Genomic DNA, 15,090 nt, shown 5'->3' on the forward strand with positions numbered 1-15,090 from the left:
CGAGCTCAATCTCTCATTGGCTGGCAGACGCATCAGGGCCCGCCCCCGTGCTTTATCATTGGCTGAAGAGCGAGAGCTTCCGTTGACGTACTTCCGCTACTTGCTGCCGGGGACTGGGCTCCGCCGGGGTCGGTGAAGGTGAGTGGAGTTTGGGGTTTTGGGCCCGTTGTCCTGACGGCCTCCTTTGCTTGACGTCTTCCAGACCTGGCGCTGACCCTTTTTGTAACCCCCGCCGGCAATGTCTTGCCCTCGAGGTGCCCGGCTGTGGTCCCCGAGCTTTGCCCTGAGCTCCTTCGCTCGCTCTTCCCTGCCGCGCGAGGTCGCGGGCCCCGGCTGTGACTTTGCTAGCCCACCCCCGCTTTAGGTGTCGCCAAAAACCGCGTCTCGTTCGGTCCGCACGCTGCATGGCCACCTCGCTAGTGTGGCTTAGGGTTTGGGAGAACTTTAAAGCGTCTTAGTTGGCTCAGGGACGTCCAGCAGGCTGCAAGCTCTAAGCCTCTGGAAGGCTCTAGGATGCCAGCGTGGGTCGTGTTCGGAGCTTAGCAGGTGCAGGGTTCATTGGACGCCTTCTGTGTGCATGGTCTGTTCCAGCAGCTGGGCATTAAACGGTGGGAAAATAAAGAAGCCTGAGGCTGGGGTGGTGGCTCAGCGGTTAAAGGTGCTTGCTTGCAAAGCCTGACAGTCCGGGTTTGATTCCCCAGTTCCCACGTAAAGCCACATGCACAAACTGGTGCATGCACTTGGAGCTCCCATGCTTGCTTTCTCTCTCTCCTCTCCAAATAGTAAATAAAAGACTTTAAACAAACAAACAAGACTGTGACCCCTGTAGCCTACAAGTGCATAGGAATATTTCTGTAAGTGCACTTGGTTCTCTGGCATCTTGAGAAGTTAACCTGTCAACTGCTTTAACCTCTGTCCTCCAAGAGACATAGACCCTGAGAGAAGGCAAGAAAGCAAGAGGACGGGTGTTTGACAACTTTGAGGACAATTCCTTTCACCCCCTCCCCATTCCACTCGAAGCCTGTAGGGAGCTTTTTTGTTTTTGACTTTGCAGTCCTCTCTGATCTTTAGTTATTTTCCTGTAATTTGTCTTGTCTAGTTTTAAGATGGCTGTAATCGCTTCTCTCACATTCACTTCTGTATGGAATGCCTCTTAAAAATGTAGGGCATGTATTTGTGCTATGGGAGATAATCAGACATAAATAAAAAGATGCAAGGGTATGACCACTGTAGTAGGCAATGGTAGAAAGCCCTGGAAGTTTGTATATGACTATGAAGCATTGCCCACAATTTTATTTATTTGAGAGAGAATTGCAAATGAGCTCTACATGCATGAGTCACTTTGTGCATTTGGCTTTTCATGGGTACTGGGGACTAGAACTCAGGCAGTCAGGCTTTGTAAGCAAGTGTCTTTAACCCCTGAGCCGTTTCTCCTACCCTAAGTTGTTGACTTTTGTGTAATACATGAATCTTATTTTTTAAAAATTTTTATTTATTTGCAAGTGACAGAGAATGGGCGTGCCAGGACCTCCAGCCACTGCAAACGAACTCCAGACACGTGCGCCCCCTTGTGCATCTGGCTAAAGTGGGTCCTGGGGAATGGAGCCTCGAACCGGGGTCTTTGGGCTTCACAGGCAAGCGCTTAACCGCTAAGCCATCTCTTCAGCCCATGAATGTTATTTAACAGTATAGAGGCTTGGGCTTTTAAGGATGAATAGGAATTGGGTATAGAGAAAAGGCAGTTTATTGGACGAGACTGTATTTTATCTGCTCGATTAGGCAGCTTGAATTGAAGGGCTAAACTGTCCTTTTCTCATTTGCTTATTTTGAGGCAAAGTCTGGTATCCCATGCTGTCTTTTAAAACTCCTTACATAGCTAAGGATGACCTTGAGTTTCTGACCCTCCTCCTCTATCTCTGAGGTCCTGGGATTGCAGATGTGTGCCACCACACCTTGGTCATGTAGTGCTGGGATTACAAATGTGTGCCACCACGCCTTGTTCATGTAGTGCTGGGGTCAGACTTGGGGCTTTCTGCATGTTAGGCAAGAGGAGCTACATCCCTAGCACATTTTTTTCTGATTGAGTCCTAATTATTCTATTATTAAATAGACCTAGACCTAGTGATTGGTCATAGAATGTGAATCTCCCCCCCACACACTTTTTAAAATTTTTTTATTCCATAATTGTAAACAATATCCCATGGTAATTCCCTCCATTCCCCTACTTTCCCCTTTGACACTCCACTCTCCATCATATCCCCTCCACCTCTCAATCAGTCTCTATTTTGATATCATGATCTTTTCCTCCTATTATGATGGTCTTGTGTAGGTAGTGTCAGGCACTGTGAGGTCATGGATATCGATATAAGGAGTCCTACCCTTCCTTTGGCTCTTACATTCTTTTGGCCACCTCTTCTGCAATGGATCTTAGCCATGGGAGGTGTGATAGAGATATTTCAGTGCTGAGCACTCCTCTGTCACTTTTTTTTTTTTTTTTTAAGTTTTTCCAGGTAGAGTTTCACTCTAGTCTAGGCTGACCTGGAATTCGCTTTGTATTCTCAGGGTGGCCTTGAACTCATGATGATCCTCCTACCACTGCCTCCCAAATGCTAGGATTAAAGGCATGCACCACCACGCCTGGCTCCTCTGTCACTTCTTCTCAGCACTATGGTGCCTCCTGAGTTATCCCAAGGTCACTGCCTTCTTAAAAGAGAAGGTTCTCTAGCTGAAAGCGAGAGTACCATTAACATACAGGTATGAACATTAAGAGAAGGGCTTACTGGGCAGTGTGGTGAGCATAGTATATGCTTTTAGCCAGACAGAAGCAGACATTACACTCTTAGGGCTCATGACTACTCCTGTTGTAGGTTTTCAGTATCAGAGATATATTCCCTCCCATGGAGCAGACCTCTAGTCAAATTAGAGGCTGTTTTAGTTTCCCCCATAACAGATGTACCACTATTGCACCCGTTGGCTCATTTGGCCTGCGTGGCCAAATGTAAGGTTTGCAGTGTCCACTATTGGCTATATTCACTGGTGATTTCTCTCTTTCCCATTGAACTGCATGCAGCATGACTTTTTCCAGCTTTCTGTCAGCTGGTCTACATGGAGGAGGTTATCAGCTCAGCTCCAGCAGGATTTCTCAGTGGCCTTGCAGCCCAAGTATGTGGAGTCTTCAGCAATAGGGTCTTACCATCTATTTGTGGTGGGAAACCAAGGGCCTCAGCAATGGCCTGTAATGTTTTGGGGGCATCAGGGACCTCCCTGGCTAACAACTCACTAGAGGGTATCCCATCCATGGCCCTGAAAATTTTCTGGGGCACCTGTGTCCACACTTTTTTTTTTTTTTTTTGGAGATAGGGTCTCTAGCCCAGGTTAACCTGGAACTCACTCTGTAATGCAGGATAACTGAAGCATCTCAGTGATTGTCCTACCTCAGCTTCCTGAGTGCTGGGATTCTAGGCATAAACCACCACACCCATCTTTTTGTTGTTTTTGTTTTGTGGCAAAGTCTCTAGTCCAGGTTGACCTGGAATTCACTCTGTAGCCCACCCAGGCTGGCCTTGAACTCAAGGCACTGCTCCTACCTCAGCCTCCTTTGTGCTGGGATTGAAGGCATGCACCACCACTCAGGACTGCTAAAGATGTGTATGTTGCTAAGGTACCTTTTTTCAGAAGGTTCTCTCCAGCGTCACTATTTTATTTTCTAGGATCCCAAGATGGCTGGGCGCAAGCTTGCTCTAAAAGCTATTGATTGGGTAGCTTTTGGGGAAATCATACCCCGAAACCAAAAGGCTCTTGCCAACTCCCTGAAGTCCTGGAATGAGACCCTCAGCACCAGGTCAGTGTGATTCTTGAGAGGGAGTTCCATACTTGGTACTGAGACTAGAAACAGTGTTTTGGAATTAGACATTTCAGATACTTTTCTCACAAAAATAAGGCTAAATCCAGCAAGTGAAAGCATTTTTGTGGGTTGACCTTCAAGAGAAAAGTGAGGAGATATTCCAGGCCTTAGGAATAGGGGAAATTTTGTGTGAAATTCTGTTGCTCCTGGAACAGTCCTAATTTTTACTTCCCTTTTGAACAGATTGGCTGTCCTGCCTGAGAACCCACCAGCAATTGACTGGGCTTACTACAAGGCCAAAGTGGCCAAGGCAGGCTTGGTGGATGATTTTGAAAAGAAGGTGAGATCTCATCTAACTAAAGCTTGGATGGGAAGCAGGAAGGTAGATAATTATACATGCAAGATGCTCACCAGAGAAGTGTGGTATTGACCTTCAAGTCTCAGGAAATTTAGGAAAACTGAGTCTGGCCAAAAGTAATGCAGTGGTAGATTGAAATGATGGAAAAGTGCAGAGAAGCTGGGTGTGGTAGTTCACACCTTTAATCCCAGCACTTGGGAGGCAGAGGTGGGAGGATCACTGTGAGTTCAAGGCCACCCTTAGACTACATAGTGAATTCCGTTCCAGGTCAGCCTGGGCTAGATTGAGACCCTATATCGAAGGGAAAAAAAGTTGCATAGAATTAAGGGTTTATTCACAGTATAGTATATAGTCTTGCTCCTGGGAGTCAGAGGACTGTTAAGTTTCCTCTCAAGGTGCTGGGAAGATGGCTTGATTAAAAATGCTTACAAAGCTTGTTGGCCTGGGTTCAGTTCACAAGCCACCCTCAAAAATGGCTTATGCATTTGAAGGTGTTTACATAGGAACTATTGCCAGGTGTGGCATGAAGTGCTAGAGTTATAAACAACTTTCTAAAGACCCTTTCTTAATTTTTTTTTTTTTTTTTGTTGTTGTTAAGATTTACTTTTTTTTATTTATTAGAGACAGAGAGGGGCGAGAGAGAGAATGAGAATGGGCACACTGGGGCCTCTAGCCACCGCACATGAACTCCAGATGCCTGTGCCACCATGTGCACCTGGCTTACATGGGACTTGTCCTTAGGCTTCACAGGCATGTGCCTTAACCACTAAGCCATCTCATTAGCCCTTTCTTAAATATTTTTATATATTTATAAGGAGAGAGAGAATGGGTACACCAAGCCCTCCATCTGTTGCAAACAGACTCCAGATGCATGTGCCACTTTTGGCATCTAGCTTTATATGAGTACTGGGGAATTGAACCTGGCTCATTAGGCTTTGCAGGCAAGTACCTTAACTGCTGAGCCCTTTCTCCAGCCCTAAAGACCATTTTATATATATATTTTTTTCTTTTATTTGACAAAGAAAGAGGGGGGGAGGAAGAGAGAGAATGGGCGCACACCAGGACCTCCAGCCGCTGTAAGCGAACTCCAGACGCATGTACCCTCTTGTGCATCTAATGTGGGTCCTGGGGCTTTGCAGGCAAATGCCTTAAGCCATCCCTCCAGCCCCCTAAAGACCATTTCTATCTCCATATGCAGATATGATTCCTTCCAATTAGCCCTCTAGGGTTTTGTGTCAAAAAGAAGAAATGAGTGTTTTTACAACACTAGATTCTAAGTGGCCATTTTCTCAGCTTCCAGTCCTGCTATCTTTTGAGATAAGGAAACTGAAGCTGGTTGTAATAAAGATGTGTCCACGGTCTCTAAGTAATTAGTGATGGAGTTGAGAAGAGCTTTGAGTTCCTCTTCCCAGTGCTGTTCCCACCACAGCACCAAGATGTATGTATGCTGGTTTCCTCTAGGGACGGAGGATGTGTTAATATGATTTGTAAGTATAGAAGCTGCTGGGCATGGTAGCACATGCCTTTAATTCCAGCACTTGAGAGGCAGAGGTAGGAGGATTGATGTGAGGCCAGCCTGGGACTACAGAGTGAATTCCAGAATAGACACTTTGAGTCCATTCTTTGGGACCTGGGTATGTTGCTGACAACTCGCTGTCCCTGTTTACAGTATAACGCCCTGAAGGTTCCTGTCCCCGAGGATAAATACTCTGCCCAGGTGGATGCTGAAGAAAAGGAAGATGTAAGTAGTAGGTTTTTTTTTGTTTTTTTTTTTTTTAATGAGAAAAAAAAAATTATTTTACTTGCAAGCATAGAGATGGCAGGGAGAGAATGGGTGCACCAGGGCCTCTTACCACTGCAAATGAACTCCAGATGTGTGTGCTACTGAGGATCAGGCTTCACATGGGTACTGGGAAATTGAATCTGGGATGTAGGTATTGTAAGCGAGTGTCTTTAAGTGCTGAGGCATCTCTCCAGTCCCCAAGGGGAAAAAAAATTATTGAGGAGGGCTAGAGAGATGGCTTAGTGGTTAAGCACTTGCCTGAGAAGTCTAAAGGCCCCGGTTCGAGGCTCGGTTCCCCAGGACCCACGTTAGCCAGATGCATGCACAAGGGGACACACATGAGTTTGTTTGCAGTGGCTGGAGGCCCTGGCGTGCTCATATTCTCTCTCTCTCTGTGTGTCTCTTTTTCTCTCTTGTCTGTTGCTCTTAAATAAATAAAAATAAACAAAAATTTTAAAAAATACTGAGGAATTTAATTTTTAATTTTTATTTATTTATTAGAGAGAGAAGAGGCAGAAAAGGGAGAGAATGCACACGCCAGGGCCTCCAGCCACTGCAAACAAACTCTAGATGCATGCGCCCCCTTGTGCATCTGGCTTATGTGGGACCTGGGGAATTGAACCAGGTTCCTTTGGCTTTGCAGGCAAATGCCTTAACCATTAACCAATCTCTCCAGCTCAGTTTTCTCTCTTGAGACCTTATCAAACTCACTGTGTAGCCAGGACCTTATTTAAGTATTTATTTGTGTGGTTGTCTGGGGGGGGGGGGAGGGCATAGTAGAATCTCTTGCAGCTGCGAGTGCTCCTCTGGCTTTACATGGGTGCTGGGGAATTAAATCCAGGCCCACAAGCTTTGCAAGCAATCAAGTGGCTTTAGCTGCTGAGCCATCTTCCCCAGATCCCCACCTCCAAGTTTTGAGTGCTAGGATGACAGGCGTAAAGCAAGCTACCACGTCTGGTTTATGGGGTGGTTAGGATCAAATCCAGGGCTTTTGCATACCAGGCAAGCACTCTACCAACTGCAAGCTGTATCCTCAGCCCCTGTTTGAGCTAGGATTTTGCTCTGTAGGGTAGGCTGGCCTAAGGCTCGGGAATCCTTCTACCTTAGCCTACCAAGTGAGTGATGGGATTACAGGCATGAAACACCATGACCTGAACTCACTCACTCTTTCTTTCTTAAAATATTTATTTATTTGTTTATTTAAATTTATCTATTTGCAAGGAGAGAGAGGGAGCATGGGCATGCCAGGTCCTCTTGCCACTGCAAATGAACTCCAAATGCACGTGCCACTGCATCTGGCTTTATGTGGGTACTGGGGAATCAAACTCGATGGCAGGGTTTGGTAGCAAACACTTGTGACCATTGAGCCATCTCCCAAGCCCTCTTTTTGGTTTTTCAAGGTAGGGTCTCACTCTAGTCCAGGCTGACCTGAAATTCACTCTGTATTCTCAGGATGGCCTCGAAATCAAGGTGATCCTCCTACCTCTGCCTCTTAAGTGCTAGAATTAAAGGCATGTGCCACCATGCCTGGGTTTTTTCCCATAAATATCTTTTTTTTTTTTTTTTTTTTTTTTTTTTAGTTAGAGGGAGAGAGAGAAAGACAGAGCGCCAAACTCCAAATGCATGCCCTACCTTGTGCATCTGGCTTACATGGGTACTAGGGAATCGAACCTGGGTCCGTAGGCTTCACAGACAAGCACCTTAACTGCTAAGCCATATCTCCAGCTCTGTTTTTTAATTTATTTTAAGCTCATGTTGATCAGGCACTAAATTTGTAGTCCAGCCTGAGCACAAACTCATGGTGATCCTCCTACTTCAGCTTCCTGAGAGCTGTGATTAAAGGTGTGAGTCACCATGCCAGTGAAATTTTAATAGTGACCATTCTCTTTCTCTCTCTTTTTGGTTTTTCAAGGTAGGGTCTTGCTCTAGCCCAGGCTGACGTGGAATTCACTCTGTAGTCTCAGGATAGCCTCAACTCACAGCAATGCCTCCTGAGTGCTGAGATTAAAGGCTTGTGCCACCACACCTAGCCCATTCTGTTTCTTACTAACAAGGGTAGGTAGTGAATTGAGTTGACAGCAATAAAGAGTAATTAATTTCTAACCAAGTTTGGTGTCTTACACCTTTAATCTCAGCACTTGGGAGGCTAAGAGAATCACTGAATTCAAGGCTAGTGTGAACTACATAATGAGTTCCATGTCAGCTTGAGAGAGAGAGAGACCCTTGCCTCAAAAAAAATGTAATGATTAGCTGGGCAGAGGTAGACTTGCTATGAGATCAAGGCTACCCTGAAACTACAAAGGATCACCTTGAGTGAGACTATAGAGTAAATTCTAGGTCAGCCTGGGCTAGAGCAAAACCCTGCCTCAAAAAACAAACAAATAGGGCTGGAGAGATGGCTTAGCGGTTAAGTGCTTGCCTGTGAAGCCTAAGGACCCCGGTTCGAGGCTCGGTTCCCCAGGTCCCACGTTAGCCAGATGCACAAGGGGGTGCACGCGTCTGGAGTTCGTTTGCAGTGGCTGGAAGCCCTGGCGCGCCCATTCTCTCTCTCTCCCTCTATCTGTCTTTCTCTCTGTGTCTGTCGCTCTCAAATAAATAAATAAAAAAATGAACAACAACAAAAAAACCTTCTTTAAAAAACAAACAAATAATGTTGAGCCAGCATTTGGAATCCCGATTGCTCCACCAAGGAGAAGTGGCTTGGTGGTTATGTGGTTCATTCTGACTTTAGTGACCAGCCCCTTTGAGTCATGTCACCCCAGTTTTCTAGCCTGGTTTTCTTGTTTGTTTCTCGGTTTTTTGAGGTAGGGTTTCAGTCTAGGCCAGGCTGACCTGGAATTCACTATGTAGTCTCAGGGTGGCCTTGAACTCATGGCAGTCATCCTACCTCTGCCTCTGGAGTGCTGGGATTAAAGGTGTGCGCCACCACACCCTGCTCCAGCTCAAAAAAAGAAAAACAAAAAATTGTGGTTAGGCCAGCCACATTCTTTTCCACGTGGCAGAGGGAAAGAAGAATGGGCCCGAGACCCCTTCCATCTCAGGAGTCTCCAGGATGCAGCCTGGTTTCAGAACTGAATTTCTCCCTTCTCTTACAGATGAAGCACTGTGCTGAGTTTGTGTCTCAGTCAAAGATCAGGATCCAGGAACTGGAGGCCCAGGTAAAGATGAGCCGGAGCCTTTGTCCACAGCATGTTTTGTCCTAGTCATACTTCCTTGACCTAGTGACAGAACCTGCCTTGGGCTCTCATTTTGCATCTTGTGATCCCTAGCCCTGTGTCCTGTAACTAACATATCTCCACTGCACTCTGTCTAGTTGGAGAAAATGAAGAACATAGTTCCCTTTGATCAGATGACCATCGAGGATTTGAATGAAGCCTTTCCAGAAACCAAATTAGACAAGAAGAAATATCCCTATTGGCCTCACCAGCCAATTGAGAACTTATAAGTTTTGAGGCCCGTGGGACACTCTGCTCTGACCCTTACAATACAAATTCTGGACATTAAAAATAAAAGAGGATTATATATAATTCTGGGTGTTGTCTTCTCTGTGATTGGGATAATCCTGTCCTCTGAGGTGGACCCCCTGAAAGCAGGGCTTTTCTTTTTTAAAAAAAATTTGTTTTTATTTTTATTTATTTTTTTGAGAGCAACAGACAGAGGGAAAGAGGCAGATAGAAAGAGGGAGAATGGGCGCGCCAGGGCCACCAGCCACTGCAGACGAACTCCAGATGTGTGTGCCCCCTTGTGCATCTGGCTAACGTGGGTCCTGGGGAATCGAGCCTCGAATCGGGGTCCTTAGGCTTCACAGGCAAGCGTTTAACCACTAAGCCATCTCTCCAGCCCAGCAGGGCTTTTCTTAAGTGGAAAGGTGATCTGTCATCTAAGGGTCATATGTAGGTACCAGTTAGGGAGGCCTCAGAGCGGCTGAGAGTTGAAAGAATGGTGGGACCTGTTGCACTGGGATGTGGTAAAGAGGCCTTTGAACTACCATTTTGTATCCAGAAAAATTAAATACCAGGGATGGTGGTGGATGATTTTAATCCCAGCACTTGGGAGGCAGAGGTAGGATTGCTGTGAGTTCGAGGCCACCCTAAGACTACATAGTGAATTTCAGTTTGGTCTGGGTTAGAGTGAGACCCTACCTTGGAAAACCCCCCAAAAAGTGAGGGAAAAAAAACCTGGGCATGGTGCATGCCTTTAATCCCAACACTCAGGAGGCAGAAGTAGAATTGTGTGAGTTTGAGGCCACCCTGAGAATACCCAGTGAATTCCAGGTCAGCCTGGGCTATTGTAAGACTGTCTCGAAAAACGCATAGACTAAAAACAAAAGGGTAGGAGAGATGGCTCAGTGGTGACGGCACTTTCCTGCAAAGCCTAACTACCTGGGTTTGACTCCCCAGTACCCATGTATCTGGAGTTCCTTTGCAGTGTGTGGTGGCAGTGCATACCTTTAATCCCAGCACTGAGTTGCAGGCCACCCTGAGACTACAGAGTGAATTTCAGGTCAGCCTGGGCTAGGGTGAGACCCTACCTCAAAAAAGCAAAAAACAACAAAAAGAATCAGTAAAGATCTCAATAGGCAAAATTCAACCTGGAACAACCAAAATGTAAGTACCCAAACTGTCCATCCTTGGAAAGGTTGACCTATGGAAGTGCCTCACCTCCCCCATCCCCAGTGTTTTCCTCTAGCCAGGCTGACTTGGAATTCATTCTGTAGTCCCAGGCTGGCTGTGAAATTATCCTACCTCTGTCTACTGTATTGACAATAAACCATGATAATTTCCACCCCACCCCTATTCTCCCCGTCTCAAATCACCATCCAATCCCTTCTTTCCATTTATTCTCTCTTTTTTGAATACTTATTTCAGAGACAAAGAGGTAGAGAGAGAGAATGGGCGCACCAGGGCCTCTACCACTGCAAACAAACTCCACATGCATGCATCTCTTTGTGCATATGGCTTACCTGGGTACTGGGGAGTTGAATTGAGGTCTTTTGGCTTTGCAGGCAAATGCCTTAACCTCTAAGCCATCTTCTCCAGTCCCCCCACCTTTTTTTAAGATTTTATTTTTATTTATTTATTAGAGATAAAGGGAGAGAAAGAACGGTTACACCAGGGCCTCTAGCCACTGCGAACAAACTCCAGATGCAGGTGCCACCATGTGCATCTCACTTACATGGGACCTAGAGAATTGAACCTGGGTCCTTAGGCTTCACAGGCATGCGCCTTAACCACTAAGCCATCTCTCCAGCCCTTTGTTTTATTTTTTTTTTGAGGTAGGGTCTCACTGGCCCAGCCTGACCTGAATTAATTATGTAGTCTTAGGGTTACCTCAAATTCATGGCGACCCTCCTACTTTTGCCTTCTCAGTCCTAGGATTTAAAGCGTGTGCCACCATGCCTGGCTTCTCTATTTTTATGTCTTTTTTTTTTTTTTTATGTTCTAGCCCAGGCTGACCTGGAATTTACTATGTAGTCTCAGGCTAGCCTCGAACTCATAGTGATCCTCCTACCTGTGCCTCCTGAATTTTGGGATTAAAGACATGCATCAACACACCCAGAAATGTCATCAGTGTTTTCTATTAAAGTCTTGGGTAGTGTCAGGCAATGTGAGGTCATGACTATTAAGGCCAGTTTGTGTGTCTGGAAGATTGTGGTTTTTTTTTTTTTTAATTTCTTTTGTTTATTTATTTGAGAGTGACAGAGAGAGAAAGAGGCAGATAGAGAGAGAGGGAGAACGGGCATGCCAGAGCCTTCAGCCACTACAAACGAACTCCAGATGCGTGCGCCCTCTTGTGCATCTGGCTAATGTGGATCCTGGGGAATGGAGCCTTGAACCAGGGTCCTTAGGCTTCACAGGCAAGCGCTTAACCGCTAAACCATCTCTCCAGCCCTGGAAGATTGTGTTTTAAGCAGGCCTACTCTTCCTTTGGCTCTTACATTGGACCCTGAGCCTTGGAAGAAGTGATAGAGATGTCTCAGTACTGAACATTCCACTGTTACTTCTCAGCACTATGGTGCCTTTTGAGTCATCCCAGTGGTCACCACCATCTGGGTCTGGAGACATGGCTTAGCGGTTAAGCACTTGTCTGTGAAGCCTAAGAACCCCGGTTTGAGGCTCAATTCCCCAGAACCCACGTTAGCCAGATGCACAAAGTGGCACATGCATCTGGAGCTCGTTTTCTGTGGCTGGAGGCCCAGGTGTGGCCATTCTCTCTCTACCTCTTTGTCGCTGTCAACTAAATAAATAAACAGATTTAAAAAAAAATTTTTTTTGTTCATTTTAATTTATTTAGTTGAGAGCAACAGAGAGAGAAAGAAGCAGATATATATAGAGAGAATGGGCATGCCAGGGCCTCTAGCCACTGCAATTGAATCCTCCTACCTTTGTCTCCCAAGTGCTGGGGCTAAAGGTGTGCGCCACCACCCTGGCCTGTTACTGATTTTTACTCCAAAACTCACAAGTCATACAAGTCTAAACATCTGTAGCTGGGATCCACATATGAGAGAAAACATGCGACATTTGGCTCTCTGGGCCTGACAACCGTTTTTTGAGACTGGGTCTAATGATATAGCCCTGGAACTTACTGTGTAGATAGACCGGGCTGGCCTCAAACTTGCAGCAATCCTCCTGCCTCTGCCACTGAGGTACTGGGATTGCAAGTGTACGCACCACATCTGTCTCCATGTGAAATAGTGGCTGAAAGAAGAAATGCAAGAGGACCTTTGAGCCTTAGTGAATCACACATGCACTTGAATAGTGGGGGCACACTGTAAACGAGGGGCTGGGGCTCACCTCATGTAAAGTGTACACGGCATGTGGAAAAAAACGTGGGCCCAATCCCTAGCATTTCCACTGAGAAAAGAAATGATGAGACTGGAGAGATGGCTTAGCTGTTTAGGTGATATCCTGTGAAGCCTAAGAACCCAGGTTCAATTCCTCACATAAGCCAGATGCACAGGGTGGCATATGCATCTGGAGTTCGTTTGCAGTGACTGGAGGCCATGCTCTCTTTCTCTTGCTTACAAATAAAATAAAATAAAATAAAATAAAATAAAATAAAATAAAATAAATAAAATAAAATAAAATAAAATAAATAAAATAAAATAAAATAAAATAAAATAATAAAATAAAATAAATAAAATAAAATAAAATAAAATAAAATATAAAATAAATAAAATAAAATAAAATAAAATAAAATAAAATAAAATAAAATAGATAAAGGCCAGGTGTGGTGGCACACGCCTTTAATCCCAGCACTTGGGAGACAAAGGTAGGAGGATTGCTATGAGTTCGGGGCCACCCTGAGACTAGATGAATTCCAGCTCAGCCTGAGCTAGAGTGAGATCCTACCTCGAAAAACCTCTGCCTCCTTGAGTGCTGGGTGGGATTAAAGGCGTGCACCACCACACCCGGCTCAATTAATTATAATTTTTTATTGAAAACTTCCATGATTGCAAACAATATCTCATGGTAATTGCCTCCCTCCCCGCACTTTCCCCTTTGAAACTCCCCTCCCCATCTTAATCAGTCTCTTTTTTTATTTTGATGTCGTGATATTTTCCTCCTATTATGATGGTCTTGTGTAGGTAGTGTCAGGCATTGTGAGGTCATGGATATCCAGGCCATTTTGTGTGTGGAAGAGCACGTTATAAGGAGTCCTACCCTTCTTTTGGCTCTTACATTCTTTCCACCACCTCTTCCACAATGGACCCTAAGCCTTGGAAGGTGTGATATATTTCAGTGCTGAGCACTCTTCTGTCACATCTTTTCAGCACCATGGTACTTTCTGAGTCATTCCAACGTCACTGCCATCTGAAAAAAAAAAAAAAAGTGAGAGTAACATTAATATAAGGGTATGAGCATTAAGAGAAGTGCTTACTGGGCAGTTTGATGATCATAGTATATACATTTAGCCAGACAGCAGCAGACATTACACCCCTAGAGCTCATGACTACTGTTGTAGGTTTTCAGTATCAGGGATGTATTCCCTCCTATGGAGCAGGCCTCCAGGCCAAGTAGAGGGTGTTTTTTCCCCCCCCATAACAGACATGCCACTATTGTACCCATTGTCTCATTTGGCCTGGCTGGCCAAATATAAGGCTTGCAGTGTCCACTGTTGAGTATCTTCACTGGTGACTTCTCTCTCTCCCATTGAACTGCGTGCAGCATGGCTTTTTCCAGCTTTCTAACAGCTGGTCTACATGGAGGATCTAGACTTTTTTTGAAGCAAGGATTTATGGGAATCTGATAAAAGGATACACTGTCTTCTCAGAGTATCCCCAGATGTTGCACATCATGTGACATGTCTCACTTGAAAAGTCCACTGAATTGCTCCTCAAGAGTTAAAATCTTCTTTTAGGGCTGGAGAAAAGGCTAAGCAGTTAAGGTGCTTGCCTGAGAAGTCTAAGGACCCAGGTTCGATTCTCCAGGTCCCATGTAAGCCAGATGCACAAGGTGGTGCATGTGTCCGGAGATCACTTGCAGTGGCTGGAGGTGCTCCCATTCTCTCTGTCTCTCTTTCTCTTTCTCTTTCTCTTTCATTTTATCCTTTTTCTTTTATTTATTTATTTATTGAGGCAGGGTCTCACTCTTGCTCAGGCTGACCTGGAATTCATTATGTATTCTCAGGGTGGCCTTGAACTCACGGCTATCTTCCTACCTCTGCCTTCCCAGTGCCAATGCTGGGACTAAAGGTGTGCACCAACACGCCCGACCTATCCCTCTCTCTCGTAAAAAAAAAAAAAAAAAAGCCTGAGTGGAACCCTATCTCAAAAAATAAAATAAAATAAAATAAATTTTAAAAAGAGGGGGCTAGAGGGATGGCTTAGTGGTTAAGGTGTTTACCTGCAAAGCCAAAGGACACAGGTTTGATTTCCCAGGCCCCACGTAAGCCAGATGCATAAGGGGACGCACGAGTTCATTTGCAGTGGCTGGAGGGCCTGGCACACCCATTCTCTCCCTCTCCCTCGCTCTCCCCTCTTTCTCTGTCAAATAAATAAATAATTAAAAATAAATTTTTGGGCTGGAGAGATGGCTTAGCGGTTAAGCGCTTCCATGTGAAGCCTAAGGACCCCGGTTCGAGGCTCGGCTCCCCAGGTCCCAC

General features: G+C 45.3%; 1 protein-coding gene across 1 annotated transcript; it reads left to right on the forward strand.

The window, feature by feature from the left end:
- The first annotated feature begins 3 nt into the window (after positions 1-3).
- Atp5pd (ATP synthase peripheral stalk subunit d) lies at positions 4-9,512 on the forward strand. Its single transcript, XM_045158919.1, has 6 exons — positions 4-138; positions 3,711-3,841; positions 4,088-4,184; positions 5,872-5,943; positions 9,081-9,143; positions 9,299-9,512. Exons 2-6 carry the CDS (start codon positions 3,720-3,722, stop codon positions 9,428-9,430), a joined length of 486 nt encoding a protein of 161 aa, XP_045014854.1. The 5' UTR covers positions 4-138; positions 3,711-3,719; the 3' UTR covers positions 9,431-9,512.
- Positions 9,513-15,090: the final 5,578 nt, after the last annotated feature.

This window comes from Jaculus jaculus, chromosome 9 (genome assembly GCF_020740685.1).
Source record: "Jaculus jaculus isolate mJacJac1 chromosome 9, mJacJac1.mat.Y.cur, whole genome shotgun sequence".
Taxonomy (NCBI): domain Eukaryota; kingdom Metazoa; phylum Chordata; class Mammalia; order Rodentia; family Dipodidae; genus Jaculus; species Jaculus jaculus.

What these genes read in the sequence shown, in the direction of transcription:
- Atp5pd (XM_045158919.1), top strand. Translation starts at nt 3,720, where the DNA reads ATGGCTGGGCGCAAGCTTGCTCTAAAAGCTATTGATTGGGTAGCTTTT. An exon ending in TGGATGATTTTGAAAAGAAG is followed by an intron (nt 4,185 to 5,871) that starts GTGAGATCTCAT and finishes CCCTGTTTACAG; the next exon opens with TATAACGCCCTGAAGGTTCC. An exon ending in ATGCTGAAGAAAAGGAAGAT is followed by an intron (nt 5,944 to 9,080) that starts GTAAGTAGTAGG and finishes CTTCTCTTACAG; the next exon opens with ATGAAGCACTGTGCTGAGTT.